This window comes from Mytilus galloprovincialis, chromosome 5, assembly GCF_965363235.1.
Source record: "Mytilus galloprovincialis chromosome 5, xbMytGall1.hap1.1, whole genome shotgun sequence".
Classification (NCBI taxonomy): Eukaryota; Metazoa; Mollusca; class Bivalvia; order Mytilida; family Mytilidae; genus Mytilus; species Mytilus galloprovincialis.
In genome coordinates this window covers 35,674,441-35,695,781 of record NC_134842.1, presented here as the reverse complement: position 1 = coordinate 35,695,781, position 21,341 = coordinate 35,674,441, and the positions used below count along the sequence as shown (strand labels likewise).

The window sequence follows — 21,341 nt, the reverse complement described above, 5'->3', positions numbered from 1 at the left end:
CGAGAATTATTTAAATAAAAAAAAAAAAAAAAGGAAATCTGACTATTTCCGTAGCGAAGAGATATTATGTTTCATCCTTGTCCGCTTGTACGTCCGTGGTCCGTGTAACACTTATCAATTCAAAGTTTTAAAAAGTTTTGAAATTTTAGATTTTTTTGAATTTTGATCAAAGTTTTAAAATATCAAAATTTCAAATGGTGTAAAAGTTTTCAAATTTTGAAATTTCAACCAAATTATTAAAATATTAAAAATTTAAATATCGTTTATACATTTGATAGTTTAGGAATTTGATCAAACTTTTAAAATACTAAACCTAACGAGCAATTTTGATTATTTCACTTTTTGAAAGTTTGATTTTTTAAATTTTTGAATAAAATATCAAAAATAGAAAAGGGGCGAAAAGAGGGGTACCTGTATACACTGATATAAACACGGCTCTGATAACAATCATTCTTAGTTATAAATAAATAGCACGAAATATATCAAATCATTTTTAATTACAAAATAAATAATGAAAAGAAGAAGTGTTTTTTTTTTATAAAACATATTAAACATCACATAAGATAACAGTATCCTGAAATTTTAAGGTTGTGCATCTATAAAAAAATATAGTTAAACCTATTTAAACCGAAATCAAATACGTTGATTTAAATCTCTTATATAAGGTTAGCGTTTGAGATAAATAATTCAGAGCTATTTGGTGTTCCGAGTGCCCAACATTTAGAAGTAACAGTGAAAACTGACCAACTCGCAGTAAACCAAATAGTATTATTCGCCTTTTTGACGTTCCTGATGATGGTAGATCCAGAAACAGCGCTTCGGTCGCATGCAACTTTAAACGTTTTGTTTTCTTTTTTATCGATTGCATGACGATAATATATTGCCGTTTAAGATTTATATCAGTTCCAAGAAATGATACGGAAGGAATATTAATTAATGCATAGCGTCGCAATGAACGCTGTGCTAGGCGTGCTTCAGCTGGCCTCTAGACAAAAGAGTGTACTGGTTCAGTGATTATAGACGTCATACTAAACTCCGAAATATAACAATGAACTAAAATTAAAATCATACAAGACTTAAAAGGACAGAGACTCCTGAATTGGGACAGGCGCACAAATGCGGCGGGGTTAAAGATGTTTCGTGAAATCACAACCCTCCCCTATACCTCTATCCAATAAAGAATGAAAAACACACAGTAATACGAACAGTAAAACGCACTTGAAAAGGAAATAAAAGTCCTATGTCAGAACAGGAAACAAAAGAAACTAATCAAAATGACAATGATAATAAATTAACAAAGGACTACTATATATAAAGCTAGCAGTTACTGCCATACGCCAGCTCCAGACCTCAATTAAACTATAATTGAAAGGTTATGTCTTCATTATGCACACTCTCTCCCTGTTGTATTTATTGCTAATTTGTTCCGGAACATTCATGAAATATTTGTAACTGGCAACAAAAAATCGATAATTTAAAATTGGTTGTACAAATTACGAAGAAACTTAGGATTCAAATGCCTCGGACAAAGTAGCCCTTATCGATGGATTTTGATATGTTTTGACTTCACTTTGGCCCAACACCTCTTCAATTGTTTCGGTTCTTATTTTTCTTGACTTTCAAAATTTCAGTTTTCAGTGTTCCGTAGGTGAATTCTTTACTAAAAATTCAGCATTTTACATTGTACTGGTTTTTTGAGAGCAACATTGGTGTAAGGCCAAAAATGGAAAAATCCATCATGCAACCGACAGTGTGGCTTCTCTTTACAGGCCCCATTATGACTGGATGTACCTGTGTTCTTTTAGTTTGCTCAAAGTCAATTGTCGTACGATAACTTAAATAAGTGGCAATAAGTAAAATTAGGCATTAAGCTTAAATCCTAGGCAATAAGCTAACGCATAGGCATTAAGTTATTGCCTGAAATTTTCAGGCATTAAGCTTATTGTCTGAAATCTGATGATGATTATTCATCCTATTGCCGAACATAATTTTAGGCAATAAGTAAACTCTGGAATTTATGCATATTGGGTGATTTATTCTTGATATAGAGTCGTTTTTTAATTATATTTCTAATTCTACATTTATAAATATACATAAATTTGACAGATCTTCAAATTTAGTAAGTTTATTTAGGAATTTTAGCAGTTGAAAAACAGAATTTACTCATACTTTTTTCATGTTAGTGTGGTATTACTAAGTATCAAAAAGACTCAAAAAAAAAAAGAAATTGTATCCAATTGAAAAAGGGGGGAGATTCTATAGAATAATTTCAATTACATTTATTTGAAAATTTGTACACTTCATTAGTCTGGTTTGAACTGGTCAAAAGTAGACCAAATTAAGATAAGATTTTTTTTATCACACCATTTTCCATTTGTTTTATTGGATAAATAAATTGTCTTTGTTAATAGTTCCACAATTTGTGATAGCAAAATGATTTTTTCACACTCATTTCTATCAAGTTTTTATATTTCTAAATTATAATTTGATGCATTTTAGTATAAATAACATATTTTATTAGGGAATTTTTCCTGGACCCTTGTTGAGATTTGTCATATCGGCAATCATGCCACATCTTCTTTTTTATATTTAGGATGACACTGGGCCCTGTACTTTTGCATCGTTAAAATCGGTGAAACTCAATTTTTTTTCTTATAACGTATGTTATTTGCAGTAATAAAATTAAAATAAAAATAGTTGAAGTATTCAGTATTTATATGAAAGATGCACGAGATTTTCCTATGAACTTTTAAGTATGAAACCGTGACGCTCCGAATTCAGGTCCCTAAAAGTTATGTGAAATTTTATCAATAGTACTGGACAGGATAAAACTTTACCTATGCCAAGTATTTTTTTTTTTATTTGAAACAAAGATCAATTCGGCACAAAGTTTTGAAAAGTGTAAATTTAAAAAGAGTATTAGGGGAAGTCAATGGTGGTATTACACATTATTTGACCATTCAGAACTTGTTTATCTTTGATTGTGGTACGCAAAAACTGTCTTGTAATGACCACTTTCATTATTTTATTTAGATTTACCTTTGTATATGATGTATACTTGTTTTGATCCTTCTCTTAATTATCAATATGAATCTTAAGCAAGGTAAATCAGTAAAGTCGATCGGGTATAGGATCAGATCTTGAATAACCATACTGTTATTTTTCTGCATTTAGATATATATTCTATCTGGGACATGCTATCAATTTTACATCACATTCTTCTAGCAGCTACAATATTTCCTACAAACTGAGACAACCGATAGATACCGATATGTGTTACGTAATTATTTCAAAATGGCGTAAATATCGTATAAAACTAAATGCCTTGCAACATGATGCAAAACAATATTTTTTTTGTTTGAATCATTTTTAGTTTGTTTTTAACATTAGCTGGTACGCTTAACACAAACATTTAGAAAGCAAGTGTGGCAATAATACATTTTCCGACGGACAATTAAAAAAATAAATATTTAAATGATGACGGTTTATGTTAGTATTATTCGTTGCACAGTTTACTAGTGGCCTAACAACAAAATACATACGAGATAAGTAAATTCCATATTGGAAAAAAGGGTAACACTGCAGTACCAAATATAACTTACTTCAACGGGTTCCAACGCACAGTATAAGCCAGTGTTTCTAAGAAACGTTTATAGGAATAATAAGGACAGTCTTGCACTGAATTCGATACAATACGTTTACATTATACATAATTCAATGTATTTTGAGGACGTGGTCTTTCAGTACGGAATTCAATGTTCCCGACTTAAATTCATCAGCAAAACACTCCAAATCTGCTTATATTATAAAAGGAGCCGTGATTGCTCTCTCATAAATTTTAAATGTTGGATGATCGCTTTTCACGGCATCCTTTTTTTACAGCCCTCTTGTTCCCACAGTACTCTTAGTAGGGCACGGTCTGTTAGCTGTATAGTTAAGACAACCTTTGAAAATATAAACTTTTCCATCGTGCTCAGTGGTCTAGGAAGATAATAATCTTGATATTGATTTGACCCGACCGTAATGTGAAAATTCGTCCTGATCAATCATTAATAAGTCAACATCCTTTTTTCTTTTAATTCCCAGTGTCCAAAATTATTAACGTTTAATAAACTTTGGAGGAGGGTTTATATCACGCCATCATGTTTTACCCCATCGTGTTCTGTATGCATGTGCCTTTCCCTTGTCAGAAGCCTGTAATTATATGGTTGTCGTTTGTTTTTGTGTAACATGTTTGTTTTCGTTAATTTTTTGTGCATTGTAACATTTAATTAGGCCGTTGTTGTTTTTGTTTGAATTGTTTTACATTTTCCATTTTTGAGTCTTTTACAGCACCTCGTCTTTTTTTATATATATCATCATAGATACATAGAGAAAAATTCTGAATGCCAGACGTGCGTGTTCGTCTATAAAAGACTCATTGATGACGCTAGAATATATGTTTTTAAAAAGACTCAATAAGGTTACATGTGGAAGGGTATTTATTACCCCAAATCCTCAAAGGTTTTGCAAAATACATCTATGGATGATAATTACGTGAGTAGAACATCGTATTTTTTTTTCTCGAAATCTTGTATATCTACATGTATGGTCATATCAATGAAAATTAACCTCGAAACAAAAGTACATACATTTCAAGGTGAAATATCTGTATCGTCTAAAAAGTAAAATATAAATAATATCGAACACCAAGGAAAATTAAAAGCGGAAAGAATCTTACCAAATGACAAATCAAAAGGAAGGAAACAACTGTCATATTTCTGGCTTGGTTCAGGCGTTTCCTTTTATGAAAAGTGGTAGATAAAAATAAGGAGATGTGGTATGATTTCCAATTATACAACTATCCACCAATGTTCAAAAGAAGTGAATTAAACCTGGTTTAAACGATAGCTAAATTTCTCACTTGTATTCCATTATATTGACAACAAGGTGTGAGGGAACCAAACGGACATGATAGGTAAAAATATCAAAAATTGGAATACTGCAGTCATCATTGTTTTAATCTTATTAACTAAAAAATAAATAGCTACATTTACTTGTATTAACACAAAGAAAACAAAATGGTATATAGACACTTTATGGCAAGGTTCATATTAAGCAAAACTGAAAAAGAGAATGCAGGAAAATGACCATAGCATAATAAAAACCATGCAGGATTTAAATAACTAGCCTCGCCAAATGTCTATACCAAACATTAACTAAAAGTAAAGGTTAATGATTTAAGATGCAAAGGTAACGAACACCTGATTAAGAGGATACATAACGTCAGTACTAAGACTCTATACTACAAGACCAGCATGTATATTATTTGCGTTGATACGGAAAATTTGTTAACACGGTCTTTGTATCTTCCGATGAACTTTTTCAAAAAAAAACCGAGTTTTTTTTCAAATCTTTGATTCATCAACTTCTGCTCGGACGATTAAAAGTGTGAATAGCAGCAGCAAGCTCTTTAATACCGACTGAATGTTTATTATTTATGCAGGTGTTTTTATATTCCTGCTAAGATAGAAATAAATTGATGATTTAAAAATGAAAATCCTGTCGTTTGTCGTTTTGGTATTAAGATGACCTCAGATGTTAAATTCGATGCTAAGTCATGCAAGGCATAGATGGTCGAAACCGTTTGATTATATAATGGTAAAATGACAAATTCCTAACAATTCAAAACAGATCAAACTAATCCACTCCATTGTATAACTTTAAAATTGAAAAGAAAAATATTTCAAAATCGAAAGCCCTCTCAAACTGTTTTCTTGGTGTTTTTTTTTTCTAATGATCTGCTGTAAATCTAATGTACCAGATGATAATATAAGGGGAAGCTTTTATAACATTCTGTATGTGCATGTCTAAATGCATGATCCTTGTCTTTGGCTGCTGTCTGTCTTAATTTCCCCCGAGGAAGTCAAGAATAATTTTTGTTTGTGACATGAGGACGCTCTACTGTGTTAGCAGCATGCATGATATTCTCTACATTCACTCTGATGGGACTGAATTACAGAATTGTACAAAATTCAGTTCCAGCAGCAAGAGATATAAGTTACAATAAGAGAGAAAAAAAATCACAGACATAAAATCAAACTATAAAAATGAAATTATTCAGATGAAAAAAAATAAATTAAGGTAAAAAAGTTTTCATTATCACTAGGGTTAAATTGTTTGAATTTGTTCGCTAAACTTGTAATACATTAGCAGGTAAATATCATCAGAGGTCCATTAGATCTTCCACTAAAGCTAAAAATTGTTATTTAGGCTAGTTTTAGCTCAAAAACTTTTAAATTATTTTATCGACCTAGTTGTACATGCAAGTGCAGTCCAAAACTACCAATGCGTAATAACAATCTCATAGAGAAGACAATATTATACTTGAAATAAAGAAAATAAATATATCGAAAATTGAATTATTTGTCATATTAAGCAGCATTTGCCTTTGCCGTGACTAATTTATATAATTGTAAACCCTGTCTTTCAGTCGAGTCTTAGAAATAGAAAACTAATTGTTCCGATGTTGGTTTTTTTATTTATTGTTTAACATATTTCTTTTTTATCTTCGAATTTGGCTTTATCAGCTGTTATAAGATACACAATAACTCACTCTTCATTTTATTTCACCAAGAGTTCTATGAAGGAGATCAATAGTGGGAAGGAGTTGTCGGTCCTTCCGAATAACCGGAGGTCATCCCAGTTTTAGCTGTTTGTCGTTTTGTTCCTTGTGGTTTTCGTCTTGATCATAAGTCGTATATTATTATTAGAGACCCCTTGGTATCTGCAGTTGTTTTTCACTGTCTTAAAGTTCTGTATGCATTTTTGATATTTTGTTAGTATTTTATTTGAATTTCAGTAATCCTAACCGACGGTGACAACATCAATGCAATACTGTCTTTTTAGTACTCATCTAAATGTTTCATGTACGCGTTGGATTATATATACAAAGTATATTTTGATTTGTGAAAATTGAAGTTACTGTTTCATCACAATCATTATGTAAAACTCAAAATTGAAAGAATGCCAAATGCTATTTTCAAAGATAAGGATTAAGTATACCAGTTAAGCTAGCTGATCCTTTAAAATGATTCATAAACAGATCAGTGAAACCAGTCTGCGCTAAAAGGAATTTTTCAACACACAGTAAGGCGAATATAATTTCATAATACAAGCGTATTACTCAGTCTGTGGTTATTAAAAAATTTCATAAGTGGTTACATATATTTTATTGTTAAATTATGTAAGCCTCATTGCTGTCCATGCTTTTCCCATTCTGGCTATTTCCTTAGTACTCCTGTTCCCCTAGGGTAGTCTGCAGTAAAACATTTCATGAATTAATGAATATAAAACGTGTACAAAATAGTTTATGCCATTGATATAGTTTGGTTGTTTAGTGTAACTTTGCAACAAAGAACACGACGGATGCCACTTGGGGAGCAGGGTCTGTTGTTACCAAGAAAAAACAAACGACACAAAGAAAAACAACAGTGTACAAAACACAATATAAAAAACTAAAGATTAAGCAATACAGACACCATCTTTAAACCGGGAATGATAGCAGGTGTTCTAGAATTGTTTACAGTTCTGTGCCAAATGTGACGACTTCATGGTACTCGCAAAGTATAAGTCGATAAGGTACAATGTATATCTATTGCAAATCACTCAATAGGATATTTGCAAATGAGTTTTATATTACCATAAGCTGTCACAAAATGGTTAAATAAGCAATCGGTCATGTAAAACTATAATCCTGTAACTTTACTTGAAAATGAAGTATGACAAAGGGAAGACAATATTGTTACTGGTATAAACAACGTTAACAGAGACTTTGAAAAACTTCAGAATTAAAAACTATTATCACAACTAAAGTAAAAACAGAAACCCCTTGAAAAATAAGGATGATGTCAGTTGATGGTTTATGGTAAGTAGATTCTACTTCACAAGTTGCACTTGTCATGTTGCTCTACAAAACCACATAAGTGACCTACCAGAAATGCAAATAAAATAAATATGGAACATATACTAAAAGATACCCCTGTCAGATATGACAACTCATTTGCGTTACCAACAGGTCAATTTAAAATTAATCTCTATCTTACGGATGACTTTATGAACATTGAAAAATCTACATACTTTTGTTATATTGTTAAACAGATAACGATTTAGATGAATAATAGACCTTCAGATAGTTGAGTTCCGGTATTTCTTTTCTTATTTTTTGGGGGAATATTGCTCATCTTAATACACGCGAATACAAAGCAATGCCAATTCACCAAAAAAAACGGACACGAGAGAAAGAGTATATATATAGTAAATTGATGAAAATTTGGTTTCCGTCAACTAAGATGAAAGTACTTACCAATGCAACTTTGACAACATTTTAAGAGCATGTAATTGCGGTTCTTATAGCATTGTCCATCCATAGCCCAAGAACGACAACTCGGGTTCTGGTCAATACAACCTACAATATCAATGTACTTGTAAGCATTTATCCTACAGTATTAAAGCACAGGTATGTTTTATAAGTAACTAATCCTACAATATCAAAGTACAGGTATCTTTTATAAGTAACTAAACTTACACTATCAATGCACAGGTATCTTTTATAAGTAACAAACATTACAATATCAATGTTCAGGTATCTTTTATAAGTAACAAAAATTACAATATCAATGTTCATGTATCTTTTATAAGTATCAACAACTACAATATCAATGTACAGGTATCTTTTATAAGTATAACAAAACCTACAATGTCAATGTTCAGGCATCTTTTGTATGTTACTAAACCTACAATAGCAATGCAGAGGTATCGTTTCGACTGTCATACAAGTGAGAGGTTTAACAAGCCAGGTTTATTCCACATATCTACATGAGACAATGCCTGTACAAAGTCCGGAATATGACTGTTGTTATCCATTCGCAAGATGTATTCGAGCTTTTGAGTTTTCCATTTGATTACGAACTTTCCTCGGAGTTTAGTATTTTGGGGATTTTAATTTTTATAAGTGACTAACATTGCATGTTAGGCATTTAACATCGGAAATAACATGCAGCGTGCTAGTAAGGGATGAATCATCTTATTGTTTGCAGCCTTCAAAAATACTGTATTCAATATTTACAATTTGAATACAGTTGGAACAATTTTCACATTATTTTGCTATAATATGCTAACCTCATTTTTCAAAGCCGAACGTAAATTATAAATGTTCTGCAAACATGTGGTACGGACACAAAATATCGTGTTACTATGACGTATTCAACTACTGGCGATTTTAATGTATACTTACTATTACAACTTTTACAACAGCTGACACGCATATAACCAGGGTTATTATCGCATTCTCCAATACTGGCCCAGTAACTACATTTTCTGTCCTTGTCTCTACAGTCTACAAAAGCAGTGAGGCAATGCAACTTCATAAATACCAGATGTTCATAGATCTAATTGCTATTTAGGAGTTATATTTTGATAAGAACGTCACTGATGAGTCTTATCATGTAAACGAAACGCACGTCTGGCGTACTAAATCATAATTCTAGTACGTTTGATAACTAATTACGACATTTGATCCGACGATGATTTGCGATGTACTTTGAAGTCATAGAACGATAACTTTTATTTTGTTGCGTACGAGATTGTCTTTTGTGATTCCAAATTTTACAGGAACTTTATTGGTGCCTAGCAGTGATGGACAAACAGCGAAATATTTGGGGAGCCTTGTATTTATGAGTTGTCTGAAAGTTATATTTCTTTCATTTGTAGCAGAATATTACTTTTACAAAATTGTAAATCTAAAACTTCAAAATGTATGGGGCAGAGAAATCGGTATCGTAAATGTGATTACAACTATGGTTTATAATGATCTTCTCCCCTCCCTCCACCGTTTATTGCTAAGATAAAACTAACTCAGATTAAGTACTTTTTCTATTACTCCTTAAACATAGAGTAGTTTGTAACTCTGACAATATGATCATCTACTCACTTTGCCGTTTATTACTAATTTATCCGACTTTGCTGCCATAGAGCTATAGAAAAAACAGTATTTTATTTTTTAAATGATACACGAACACTTTTTATTTTTTAGACGGATGATTTGTATATATAGAATATCTCATTCATATGGTGGCCGGTTAAGGCTATTTCGCGTTTTTCGTTATCGCGTTTTCGCGTTTTAGCCCTTCATATTCTATAGGTCGAAAACGCGAAATCGCGAAGTCGAAAACGCGAAAAAGTGAAAAAGGTGAAATATTTTTTCTTTCCGATTTCTCGTTTTCGCGTTTTCGATTTTTTGCGTTTTCGATTTTTCGCGATTTCGCCTTTTCGCCTTTTTGCGATATACATTTTATTATAATATAACATTTAAAATATAATTGGAGACAAGACTACAAAGTCATTCAAATGATTGTCATATAAATTTCATATCTGTGACGTACTTTAAATATTTTCATAAATTAGACAATTCCTTTACATTCTTTGTCGACTGAAAAAAAAATAAAAAACAGATGCATTTGTATAAAATGCCTTTAAATGTACAATTTTCCTTTAATCAAACACATTATCAAAGTTTACAAATGACTAGACGACAATTAAAATCAGGATTATTGGGATCGTAGTATGTGTTTATCTTTTCGTTGCGTTCTCGTGCCATTTGAAACATAATTTTATATATGTTATATGACCTTCTGGAACGATTGGGTAAATAAAAGCTTACTGTTTGTCTTTTTGGCTGTATTTCGTTTTATTTTGCCATTGCATTGTCAGTATGTTTTCGGCTCATAAGATTGAATTGGCCGTTTGTGTATATTTCGCCTCCCTTATTGTGCAGCAGCAAATATTTCAGGCAAAATGGTGGTCTAAAATGTGAACAATGAATGTATATCGTCATTCCGAGAACGATAGATCTTTGATTGTTTCTGTTTATAATATGTTTATAAAACAGTCATTGCCTTTATGTGACAACATTTCTATATATGATGTAGACGACTATTCTGCTGATGGAAACTTGACGTTATGCAATCCTTTCCGGTGACGTCATGCAATTTCTATCTTTTCCCGTCGGCAACACTCTTTCAACGGCTGATATATTAAAAGGAAGTTCGATAACGCCATGAAATTTATAGATCAATAGAAAGGAAAATGCGACCACAAAAACATTTAATTTTTATAGAAAAATCGTAGGATTGGTTTTAACTGTAGAAAAAATTAAGCTTGAATTTCTTATTTTGTGTTTAAATTAAACGTTATGTCTATGTAATTCATGTTGTTTCCTTACCATTTTCAAATGTTTGGAACTCCGAAATAAGATCGGTACCAACTTTGATTTTTCGATTTTTCATTATCTTTTTGAAAGTTTTACATGTATACAATTTCTTTCAAAAATCGCTGGACCTTCCATTTACGTACCTAGCTGTTACCTTAAGGTCTAAGTTACTGCGTTATTTCTTACCTACAGATACGTTACAGTTGTATTTACTTACATATACATTTATAGGTTGCACTTTGTAAATACAGCTGTTTCTCAAAACACGCCTGTTTTGGGGAGTAATTGAATATTCATAGAAAATTCATTTTGTTTACATACTGGTTCCCAGTTATGCTCTCTGTGTTCCATATCGCAGAGACAGAACTTGGGAATGTTACCAGTAAATAAACACGTGCATATTGTTTACATTGAAATCTGTGGTAACCTTTCATTCGAGGTAGGGGTAGTTAAGAAAATTAGTGTAAGTTTAAACTCTGCGAAGTTCAGGGCATATAAACGTTGAAAATATGCCGCACAGCCCTATATTTTGACCTTTGAAAAAAATTGTGGTGCATATGAATTTGCAATTCTAGGATAAGATTTTTTTCAAAACTTCATAGTAAAAGTGGTACAGTTTTAGCCGTAAAAGGAGTTCCTATGGGAAATTGCATTGTCAATATTTACAGAAATGCAACCTATATAGGGTGAAAAAAGGGAACATTCAGAATTTAACCAAATTTGCTTTATTTCACAGATTTTAAAGAAATTAACTCAAATAAGAAGTTTTATAAATATTTAATGAAGATTGATAGAATCCTGGGCCTTAAATATGATGACTCAGCATAAATTCACAGTTTACAGTATGCATAGTTTACTTAAAGTCCTGGATACAAAATTAAATCATAATATTTGCATATTTGTAAGTTAAATTGTTAAGAAGTGCTTATATTTACTCTTCGCAGTCATTGAAACTCATAGATCCTTCCTGAATATTATTTATGGGGTATTTGTGTCCTTTCGATAACCCAGAAGTAAGCCGCAACACCTAAATCTGCTTTTTTGTCACCACGGCATAATAAATACAAGCTAGAAAAACAAAAATATCTCAAGAAAACTTACAATAGTGTGTTCTATCCTGAATATGTACTAAATATTCCAAATTGCTAGAAACAGCAGAATTATTTAGGAAATTTGAGGCCCCAGAGGCAAGAAACATAGAAAATTACCTACCCCCTGGGTCATAAAACAAATAATTTAACTTGTAAATGCTATGATTTTATGATTTTAAAGTTCTTGATATAGAAAACAATAACTATGCTTGGAAGTTATGCAAAAATCAAATGTTAGCAGTCATCTCTACAACATTTTAAGTGAATTTATATCTCAGACTGGTATCTGCATACATACAACTATTGCAAATATGGCTTTGTTTGAACACTTCTAGTATATATAGTAGCTAAATTGTGTCAAATATATGGTTAAAGATGATACTGTTGTGACAAAAATTCTAAATTGACCATTTGAGGCAGAAAATGTGTTCTTTAATTGACAAATAGGCATACAGTAAGATGTGGACTGTAGATAGTGTCTGGATTGGATACTTTATATAATCTTGGATGTTGTAATGATTGACTGCTAAACATTACATTTATGATATTCTGATATGCTTTCAATATGTTATCAAAACAGTTTTTAACAGGTTCTAGGCATTTTTTATCAGAAAATATGCAAATAGGGTAAGCTGGCAATAACTAAAGTCTTGTTTTCAATATCTGTAAAAAATTGAAACAGGGGAGGGGGTATAAAATGTATAGTAAAGAAAAACTTAGAGTATACACAGTGATTTCTTTAAGACTTTAATTCTGATAAATGAGTATTAATGTGAGAAAAACGGATTTTAGAGAGTTTTCTATTTGAATAAATGTCTGTATAGGTTGCACTTTGTAAATACAGCTGTTTCTCAAAACACGCCTGTTTTGGGGAGTAATTGAATATTCATAGAAAATTCATTTTGTTTACATACTGGTTCCCAGTTATGCTCTCTGTGTTCCATATCGCAGAGACAGAACTTGGGAATGTTACCAGTAAATAAACACGTGCATATTGTTTACATTGAAATCTGTGGTAACCTTTCATTCGAGGTAGGGGTAGTTAAGAAAATTAGTGTAAGTTTAAACTCTGCGAAGTTCAGGGCATATAAACGTTGAAAATATGCCGCACAGCCCTATATTTTGACCTTTGAAAAAAATTGTGGTGCATATGAACTTGCAATTCTAGGATAAGATTTTTTTCAAAACTTCATAGTAAAAGTGGTACAGTTTTAGCCGTAAAAGGAGTTCCTATGGGAAATTGCATTGTCAATATTTACAGAAATGCAACCTATAAGACTAAATACTTATCCGTTTCAATGTTCAGTCCCTACCGTTATCCAGTCATCTGTTTCAATGTTAAAACGTTAACTCCGTACCGTTAACCACTTATCCGTTTCAATATTCAAACTTAAAGACCTTACCGTATTCCACTCAATCATTTCAATTACCTAACCTTAGCTGCTTACCTTTACCTAACGAAGTACCAGTAACAGAACTGTTTAAAACTACAACGAATAGAACAGCAACAAACAACTGCATTTTGTAAATTCCTGAAAAAATGAATTGAATCAATGATATGCAATTAATTAATAACCGCCTGGATTTAAGAACTACAAAACCATTCACATATAGATAAAGTACAACATCAAATCAAACAGATCTGGATGTCAACCGATGGATGTATAAGATGACAAATCGCTTCAACACTATCATCCATAAAAAAATCTTATAGGGAGAGGGAATATAGGAAACAAAAGTACAAACTATTTCCTAATATCTTCAGGAGTCCCGAATACATTTTGTATACAAAAAGTAAAAAAAAAAAAAAATGATGATAAGTGCCTTTTCTTTTTTTTTAAAACTAATTGAACTCATACTTCCAAAGCTACATACTTGAGACGGACATGTTAACTTATGAATGAATTATATATTAAAATTTATATATAAAGATATCTAAATGACTGGATGATAAATTTTTGAGTACTTAAATGTACGTATTTACAAAGAAACTGTTCTTTGACTTTAAAAGGCACCAATTGATTGTTTCCATTTAGTTATAGCCTTATTACAACACAATGTTAAAGTTCCCTCATTGGAATCCACCTTTTAAAAGATGGAATTTACTTAAATATAAAAGATAAAAACATTCAAAACAGAAAGTAGGATAAATAAGTACAATCAACATATTTACGTGGCTTGAAATGCTTAAATGTGATTTTAGAAACAATCATTATTAAGTTCTGGATCTAATATGAAGATGATTCACTTGTTTGAATTGTATATATATCATGGAAAATAAATAGAATGACCACTGAACTATAACAATACCAACTGGTCAATTTAAATGTCCAAATTGTATTGTCAATTTTACAATATGGTTGTACAGGTGAACAGTAACACCTATAGTCATGTTCCAGCAAACAAATTTTATTTCAACGTTTAGTATGCACCATTCTTAAACCTGATGTTTGTTGGGAACAATAGTGAGCTGTTCTAAACAAATAGCATATGTAGCAAAGAGGGTTTTTATTACAAAACAATAATATACGGGCACAATTTTATTAACATCATATTTTTATTTCTCACCCCCTTTTGTACTAAATCATAAGAAGGACCCTCAGTCTATTAATAATTTAAAAGAATTGGAATCACCATTGTATATTTTAGATCAGTATTCACTCTTGACGAATAACAAATAAATGAATTCATAATACAAATTTGAAAATGTCAAGATATTTGAAATGTTATGATATAATTTGAACAGAATAGATTTCAAACGTGGTGGTCAAATCAAAAATGAAAACAGCATGTCACATGTTCATTTACATTCCAAAATAGCTAAGATATCCGTAAATGAATTCGAAGTTAAAGACCTTTGAAAACCCTAGCATTTCACCACACTATATCCATTACAAAAATGTTTACTTGATTCTTTTTATCGTCAATATTAGAATGTATTATACTGTTGTTTTTCTCCTCTGCTGAGGCATATGATACAAAAAATTGCATATCGAATGTATTTCATCTGATGTCCGACGTCCTTAATTGTTTTTACTTTTTGAACCACATAAAAGGATCAATATAGTAACCTATTTTTTTCAACATTGTTGAAGCATATGATAGAAGATGAAAACATGACATTTTCCATATTATATGTATAATCAGCCCATGGGCTAATATTGAACCTTAGGATGATAATACAACTGATGTGAAAAATACCATGTAATAATTCTTATATGATTTGCATATTAGGGAAAACGTTGATATGATTGGTCGAGAGGACTTCTGGTAGTTGGTCTTGACGTTGTTTATTTTTCAATAGATAACGTTGACCGAACTTCTTTTCGTAACCAATGTAAACAAGATAGCGGCGATAATAACACCGACGTTAACAAAATTTATTTTCGCTGCACGTTAATCGCTAAATTAGATAATAATAAAAAAAAAACATTCGTTTGAATGATGATAAGAGTTTTTGAAGTTTATTTTTTATTAGATAGCAAATTTCATTGAGTACATATTTTTGCGTTAACCAAAAAATATATTCATGCTACATGCCTATCCAATGACACAAATATACAATTTACGTGTGATAGAGGTTACGAGTGTGGAAAAATATATTGCTTATCTCCAATTTTAAAGAATTATAAGGATTAAACGCCTTTTTAAAGAAATTTATTGGTGTATAAACTGGACCAAACCCCTCACAAACATATCATAAAAGTTATTTGTTTGTGAGTGAATTGGTCGAGTTTATACACCAATAAATCCCTTTAAAAAGGCGTTTAATCCTATAATAATCTGAAATAATAATCTCTATTCTATAATTTTAAAGTTTTGGTTTTTATTAACTTTTTGTGAAATAAGTTACCTTTAATAAGATATAGAGGTTAACTGATGTTTTAATCTAGCTCATAAATAAAAGAATTATAAATCATGGTAACAAACAGTCATAAAAAAGCAGGCATTCAAAGAGGTTTTTCTGAAGAAAAAAATAGCGAGAGAGGAAAACATAGTATTCATTTTTTTTGGTTTTTTGACAAATTTTATCTTTTTTAAAATGAAAAAAAATAATTAAATAAGAGAAAAACCAAAAGAACCTTAGTCTGAAAATAGCCGTCTTCAATCGTCTTTGAAGAGTTTCATACATTTCCCAGTTAAGTATGACAGCTGGGTAAACGATTTGGAAGTATAAAGATCAATATCATTGCATAGTGCAAGACAAAAACTACTGTTTCTGGAATACATTTTATCAGTCATCATTTCTTTTCATTGAATTTTGAAAAGATAAAAATTAAAGGTTAAAACGTAAAAGAATACAAATGCAATACATTAAACAGATTTTGAAGACAATTTCTAATTTCAAACTGTCTTGGAGTCTATGTTAAAAAAACATATGTACAAAAATAAAGAACTTACCTTGTTTGGTCTGACTAAATTCAGTTACCAAACTACATTTTCAGATGTTTATATATACCATTTGGTCAAGTTATTATATGCAATATTAACCATCATAAGATACTTCATGATAGAATAATATTAATTACATGTACTAATTATACATCTAATTGGTACATAATACCTAATTTTATGACTGTCATTTTCGTTTCGTCCCATAAATGACAATAATTTTAAATGTTTGTCTCTTTACATGTTACTTAGTGAAATTTAGAAATTAAGAAAATTAGAATTGTAGTTGATGACAGGTTGTTGACAAATAATTTTGATAATATTTGGGTGTAGTTGATTCTCATTCGCACGATTTTGACATTTCAGCAACATGTTTTTAGACTTTATATTTGATACAGAAACCTACTTTAGATATTACCGCTACAAGCACCACTACACGAATAAGATTCATACTTAAATATTACCCCTACTGTCGAAAGGTACTTTAGTTATTAATGCTACTACCAACACTACAGGAATACAGATTTTAAATTATTCAGAGATCACCCCTACTAGCAGAACTACACGAATACAGATATGTACTTTAGATAACACCGCTACTAGCAACACTACAGGAATACAGATTTTAAATTATTCAGAGATCACCCCGACTAGCTGAACTACACGAATACAGATATCTGCTTTGGATATCACCGCTTCTAGCAACACTACAGGAATACAGAGTTTAAATTATTCAGAGATCACCCCTACTAGCAGAACTACACGAATACAGATATCTACTTAAGATATCACTGCTACTAGCAACACTACAGAAATACAGATTAATAGGCGGTTTCGTCTAAAAAACACACATCATTGACGCTCAAATAAAAAACTAATAAAGTACCATGTTGAAGAGAATCGAGTTCCCGAGTTCCCAAAATCCTAAAAGGCTTTGCAAAGAACTGCTATAATGGTTATATTTTCTGTGGGCGGGAAATCCTTAGTCTTTCGAAAAAGTCAGTTTTGTTAACATTTAAAGCGATATTCCCGTGCTTGCATTTCCTATCATGATTTTCTTGATAGGGGGTTGCTGCTCACAAGGAAGCTATTAAACCAAGAGTTCCAAATGGTGAAGTTGAAATCATCCCTTCGTAAATTTTACGGTCGCCATCACAAGTTTGTTGACAGTTATGGAATAACCGTTTCACAAATGATATCGGATGGGACCTTTTATAAAGGCTGAGTGGCAGTTGATTGCTCTCAAATACCGACAAATTATACATCTTAAATACTTGTTCGGCTTTATAGTCTTTTTTGATCTGAGCGTCACTAATGGCCACAGACCACAATTAATTCCTCTATCAGTTCTTTATAACGTTTTGTATCATTAAAAAAATTGCACCATGCACTTTTGTCAATTTTTTTGTGTGTGTAATGTATAGTCCTAGTCCAAATATATATTCAGTAAAAGATTGAAGCAATCACTTTTACAAATTTAGCCAATACACATCCATACCCCTATTGACAAGTCAAGAGATGTTCCGAAAACTGTAAATATGACCTTTCTGCACTTGGCCTAATCACTAATTCCATATCAAAATCAGTTTAAATACAACATCCATTTATTTCACCTCTCTTCTTTCATTTCCACCCAAAAAAACTAAGAAATGAGTGAGGAAGGGAAAGACAAAAAATAAGGAAAAATTCACTCTAATTAAAAGGAACTATATTCGTGGACAACGAAACGCGGGGTCAATAATTGTGGTCTTGGGCCTATTAGGGGCCTAAAACTTGACCAATTCTAAAAAAAACTTGGCATAATTTAAGCTTAGTATATTATAAAACAGTTTGCAAAGTTTTAAAGACATGTGATACCAAATAAAAAAAAAATGTGGCATTTTTTATATCTGAACTTTGGGGGATGAATTGTGGCGTTAAATTAGAACAATTTCAACTATCAAATTTGAGCTTTTAAAAACCAAAAGATACCAAAACTAACACTTTTTAATGTCTCTATGTATAAGTTATCATCTATTTAAAGCAACAGATAGCATACTTCATGTATCAGACTTATGAAAAATGGCCAGAAGTTAATTTTATATGAGCCTGTGCCAAAAAATAGAGGTTTTCAAATAAAGTGAGGCCTTATATCAAATGTAATATTTTTCACTTACCACAATTTTTTGAAGTTGTTAAGTTATCAAAAAAACTAAAACATGTTATAAATGTACTTTAAATGGAAATATAAGTTTCAAATAGCATAACACATGTGGATAAAATGGTCTTTTGCAATGTCAAGCTTAAAAAAACAGGTTGTCAATTTAGGCCGTTCCCAACATTTGCATATTTAAAAGCATATAAATGATATGGGATATGGAGATATGCTTCTTTTTGCTTAAATCTGTGCTTAGATATGATAAAACATGGAGCCTGGATGTAACAAGACTCTCACTTTCAACTATATATGAAGACAGTATGGTCTGATGCAAAGTTTATTAACTTTACTGTCTAAAACCTGAATGAAATTTTAGCCTCAAAAGGCCAATATTTTAACCACTAGCTATCCAACTGAAGAAAATAAAGGTAGTCTGTGAAACAGAAATGGTTAAACAATTAGTAATAAGTGTTTTTGATATAGATTCAGTGCAATCTGTTTAGGAATACAACTTTTAAGTGCATAGAATTTCACATTTCACCTGCTGTGTATACTGACCGTTAGACTTGGACTATTAAAACAGCACATTTTGCACTCTTTTTATGTTTATATCTACTTTTTTTTGGTGTTCAGAGTTCACAAATGAGTAAAACAACTGAAATGAATACGACAAACACAAAAAGATATCAGAAAAAATCTGTCGCACTACACAAAAAGGCAGATTTACAACAATTTGGGCAATCATGTAAATGTTTGACAAATGTAACTACTTTTCTGCCAGATATATTTGTGGACCTACTAATGTATATGTAAATGTATTATTCCTTTGGCATTATTTAGGACGTTCTCAAAGATATGGTAAAGATAATTATTTTATCTCCATATCTTTATTCATATTCTAAAGATATGTAAAGATAGGCCTTAGATTTGCATGCACCTTCCAGGATAGGAGATGTATGCAAAGTTTAAAATTTACATATTTGTTTTACAGAGGTGTGGGCAGTTTTGAGAGACCGCGGTTTATAAAACATTTACAACCAATGTAAATGCTGTCAAATGTTTATGTTATATTTGCAAACGTTTTTCAGTATCGTTCATGCATGTAAAGAAATGTATTTTATTTACTAATACTTTCCAGTATTATAGTTATTTTGATAAATATCGATATTTGCAACATATCATTACAGACGTATGCAAAGTTTTGAGAGACCGCGGTTTATAAAACATTTACAACCAATGTAAATGCTGTCAACTGTTTGTGTTATATTTGAAAACGTTTGTCGATATCGTTTATGTATGTAAAGGAGTGCATTTTATTTACTTATACTTTCCATTATCATAAATATTTTGATAAATATCGATATTTGCAACACATCTTTACAAACGTATGCAAAGTTTTGAGAGACCGTGGTTTATAAAACATTTACAGCCAAAGTAAATGCTGTCAAATGTTTGTGTTATATTTGCAAACATTTGTCGATATAGTTTATGTATGTAAAGACATGTATTGTATTTACTAATACTTTCCACTATCATAGTTATTTTGATAAATATTAATATTTGCAACATATCTTTATAGACGTATGCAAAGTTTTGAGAGACCGCGGTTTATTAAACATTTACAACCAAAGTAAATGCTGACAAATATTTGCTTATTTTTGCAAACATTTGTCGGATGTATTTATGTACGTAAAGAAATGCATTTTATTTACTTCATAGTAAGTATATGAAACATTGATACTGTTAAGTTGTCTTCACACAGGTATAGCTTTGCGAGACTGCAGTTTATATCTCGCATGCACAACAAACGTAAATGAGGGTCGTGATAAGAGCTAAAAGAAGAAAAAAAGAAAATAATTTACTCCCAAAAAATTAGATAAAAAGGGTCTAATATATACAGAATAGAAAATAATCATGACAATGGGCATAAAATATAAAAGAAATAGAGAAATATGATCTAAATTATCATAGAATACAGATATGATAGACCCCATCCAGACCCTAGTAAATGCTGTAAGATGTGTCGATTATTTCGCATTTACGGAAAAAATAAATCCATATATTGTATAGTACTTTTTGCAGCAAAGTTCACGTATTGATGGTTTCAGAGAGTCACACCGAGCGAATATTTGAATTGAAGTAGATATTATTCTTCCCGATTCAAAACAGAACTGCTTGAAGATATAATTAATGATATTAAAAAATGGCAAGGTGCTTTTTATATGTCGGACCGATGATATTTTTTTTCTATTTGAATAAATAAGGAAATCTCCAAAGCTTTACTCCAGAACCATGGAAAAATTTTAAAACAGTAATGGGATTTTTTTTTAAGATCTTGCTTACATAACAAAGCACTGCTTTAAAATGTTCATAACTTTCCTAACAGCAGATTTTACAATTCGATATGCTTGTATCAGAACGGAAACTTTAACTAAGACGATGAATTGTAACAGTAAACTGATATTTTTTTTTA

General features: G+C 31.1%; 2 protein-coding genes across 4 annotated transcripts in view; both read right to left on the bottom strand.

The window, feature by feature from the left end:
• The window catches only part of LOC143075711 (uncharacterized), a 135,737-nt gene that overhangs the window by 28,222 nt on the left and 86,174 nt on the right, over nt 1–21,341 (bottom strand). The gene's annotated exons all lie outside the window — the stretch shown is intronic.
• The window catches only part of LOC143075710 (sialate:O-sulfotransferase 1-like), a 156,217-nt gene continuing 142,063 nt past the window's right edge, over nt 7,188–21,341 (bottom strand). For both annotated transcript variants that reach the window (XM_076251264.1, XM_076251263.1), the window contains exons 5-8: nt 13,788–13,871; nt 9,275–9,376; nt 8,345–8,446; nt 7,188–7,297 (exon numbers count right to left, since the gene is read on the bottom strand). In XM_076251264.1, coding sequence (XP_076107379.1) covers nt 7,263–7,297; nt 8,345–8,446; nt 9,275–9,376; nt 13,788–13,871 — 323 coding nt within the window. In that variant the 3' untranslated portion in view covers nt 7,188–7,262. The remainder of the gene's footprint in view (nt 7,298–8,344; nt 8,447–9,274; nt 9,377–13,787; nt 13,872–21,341) is intronic.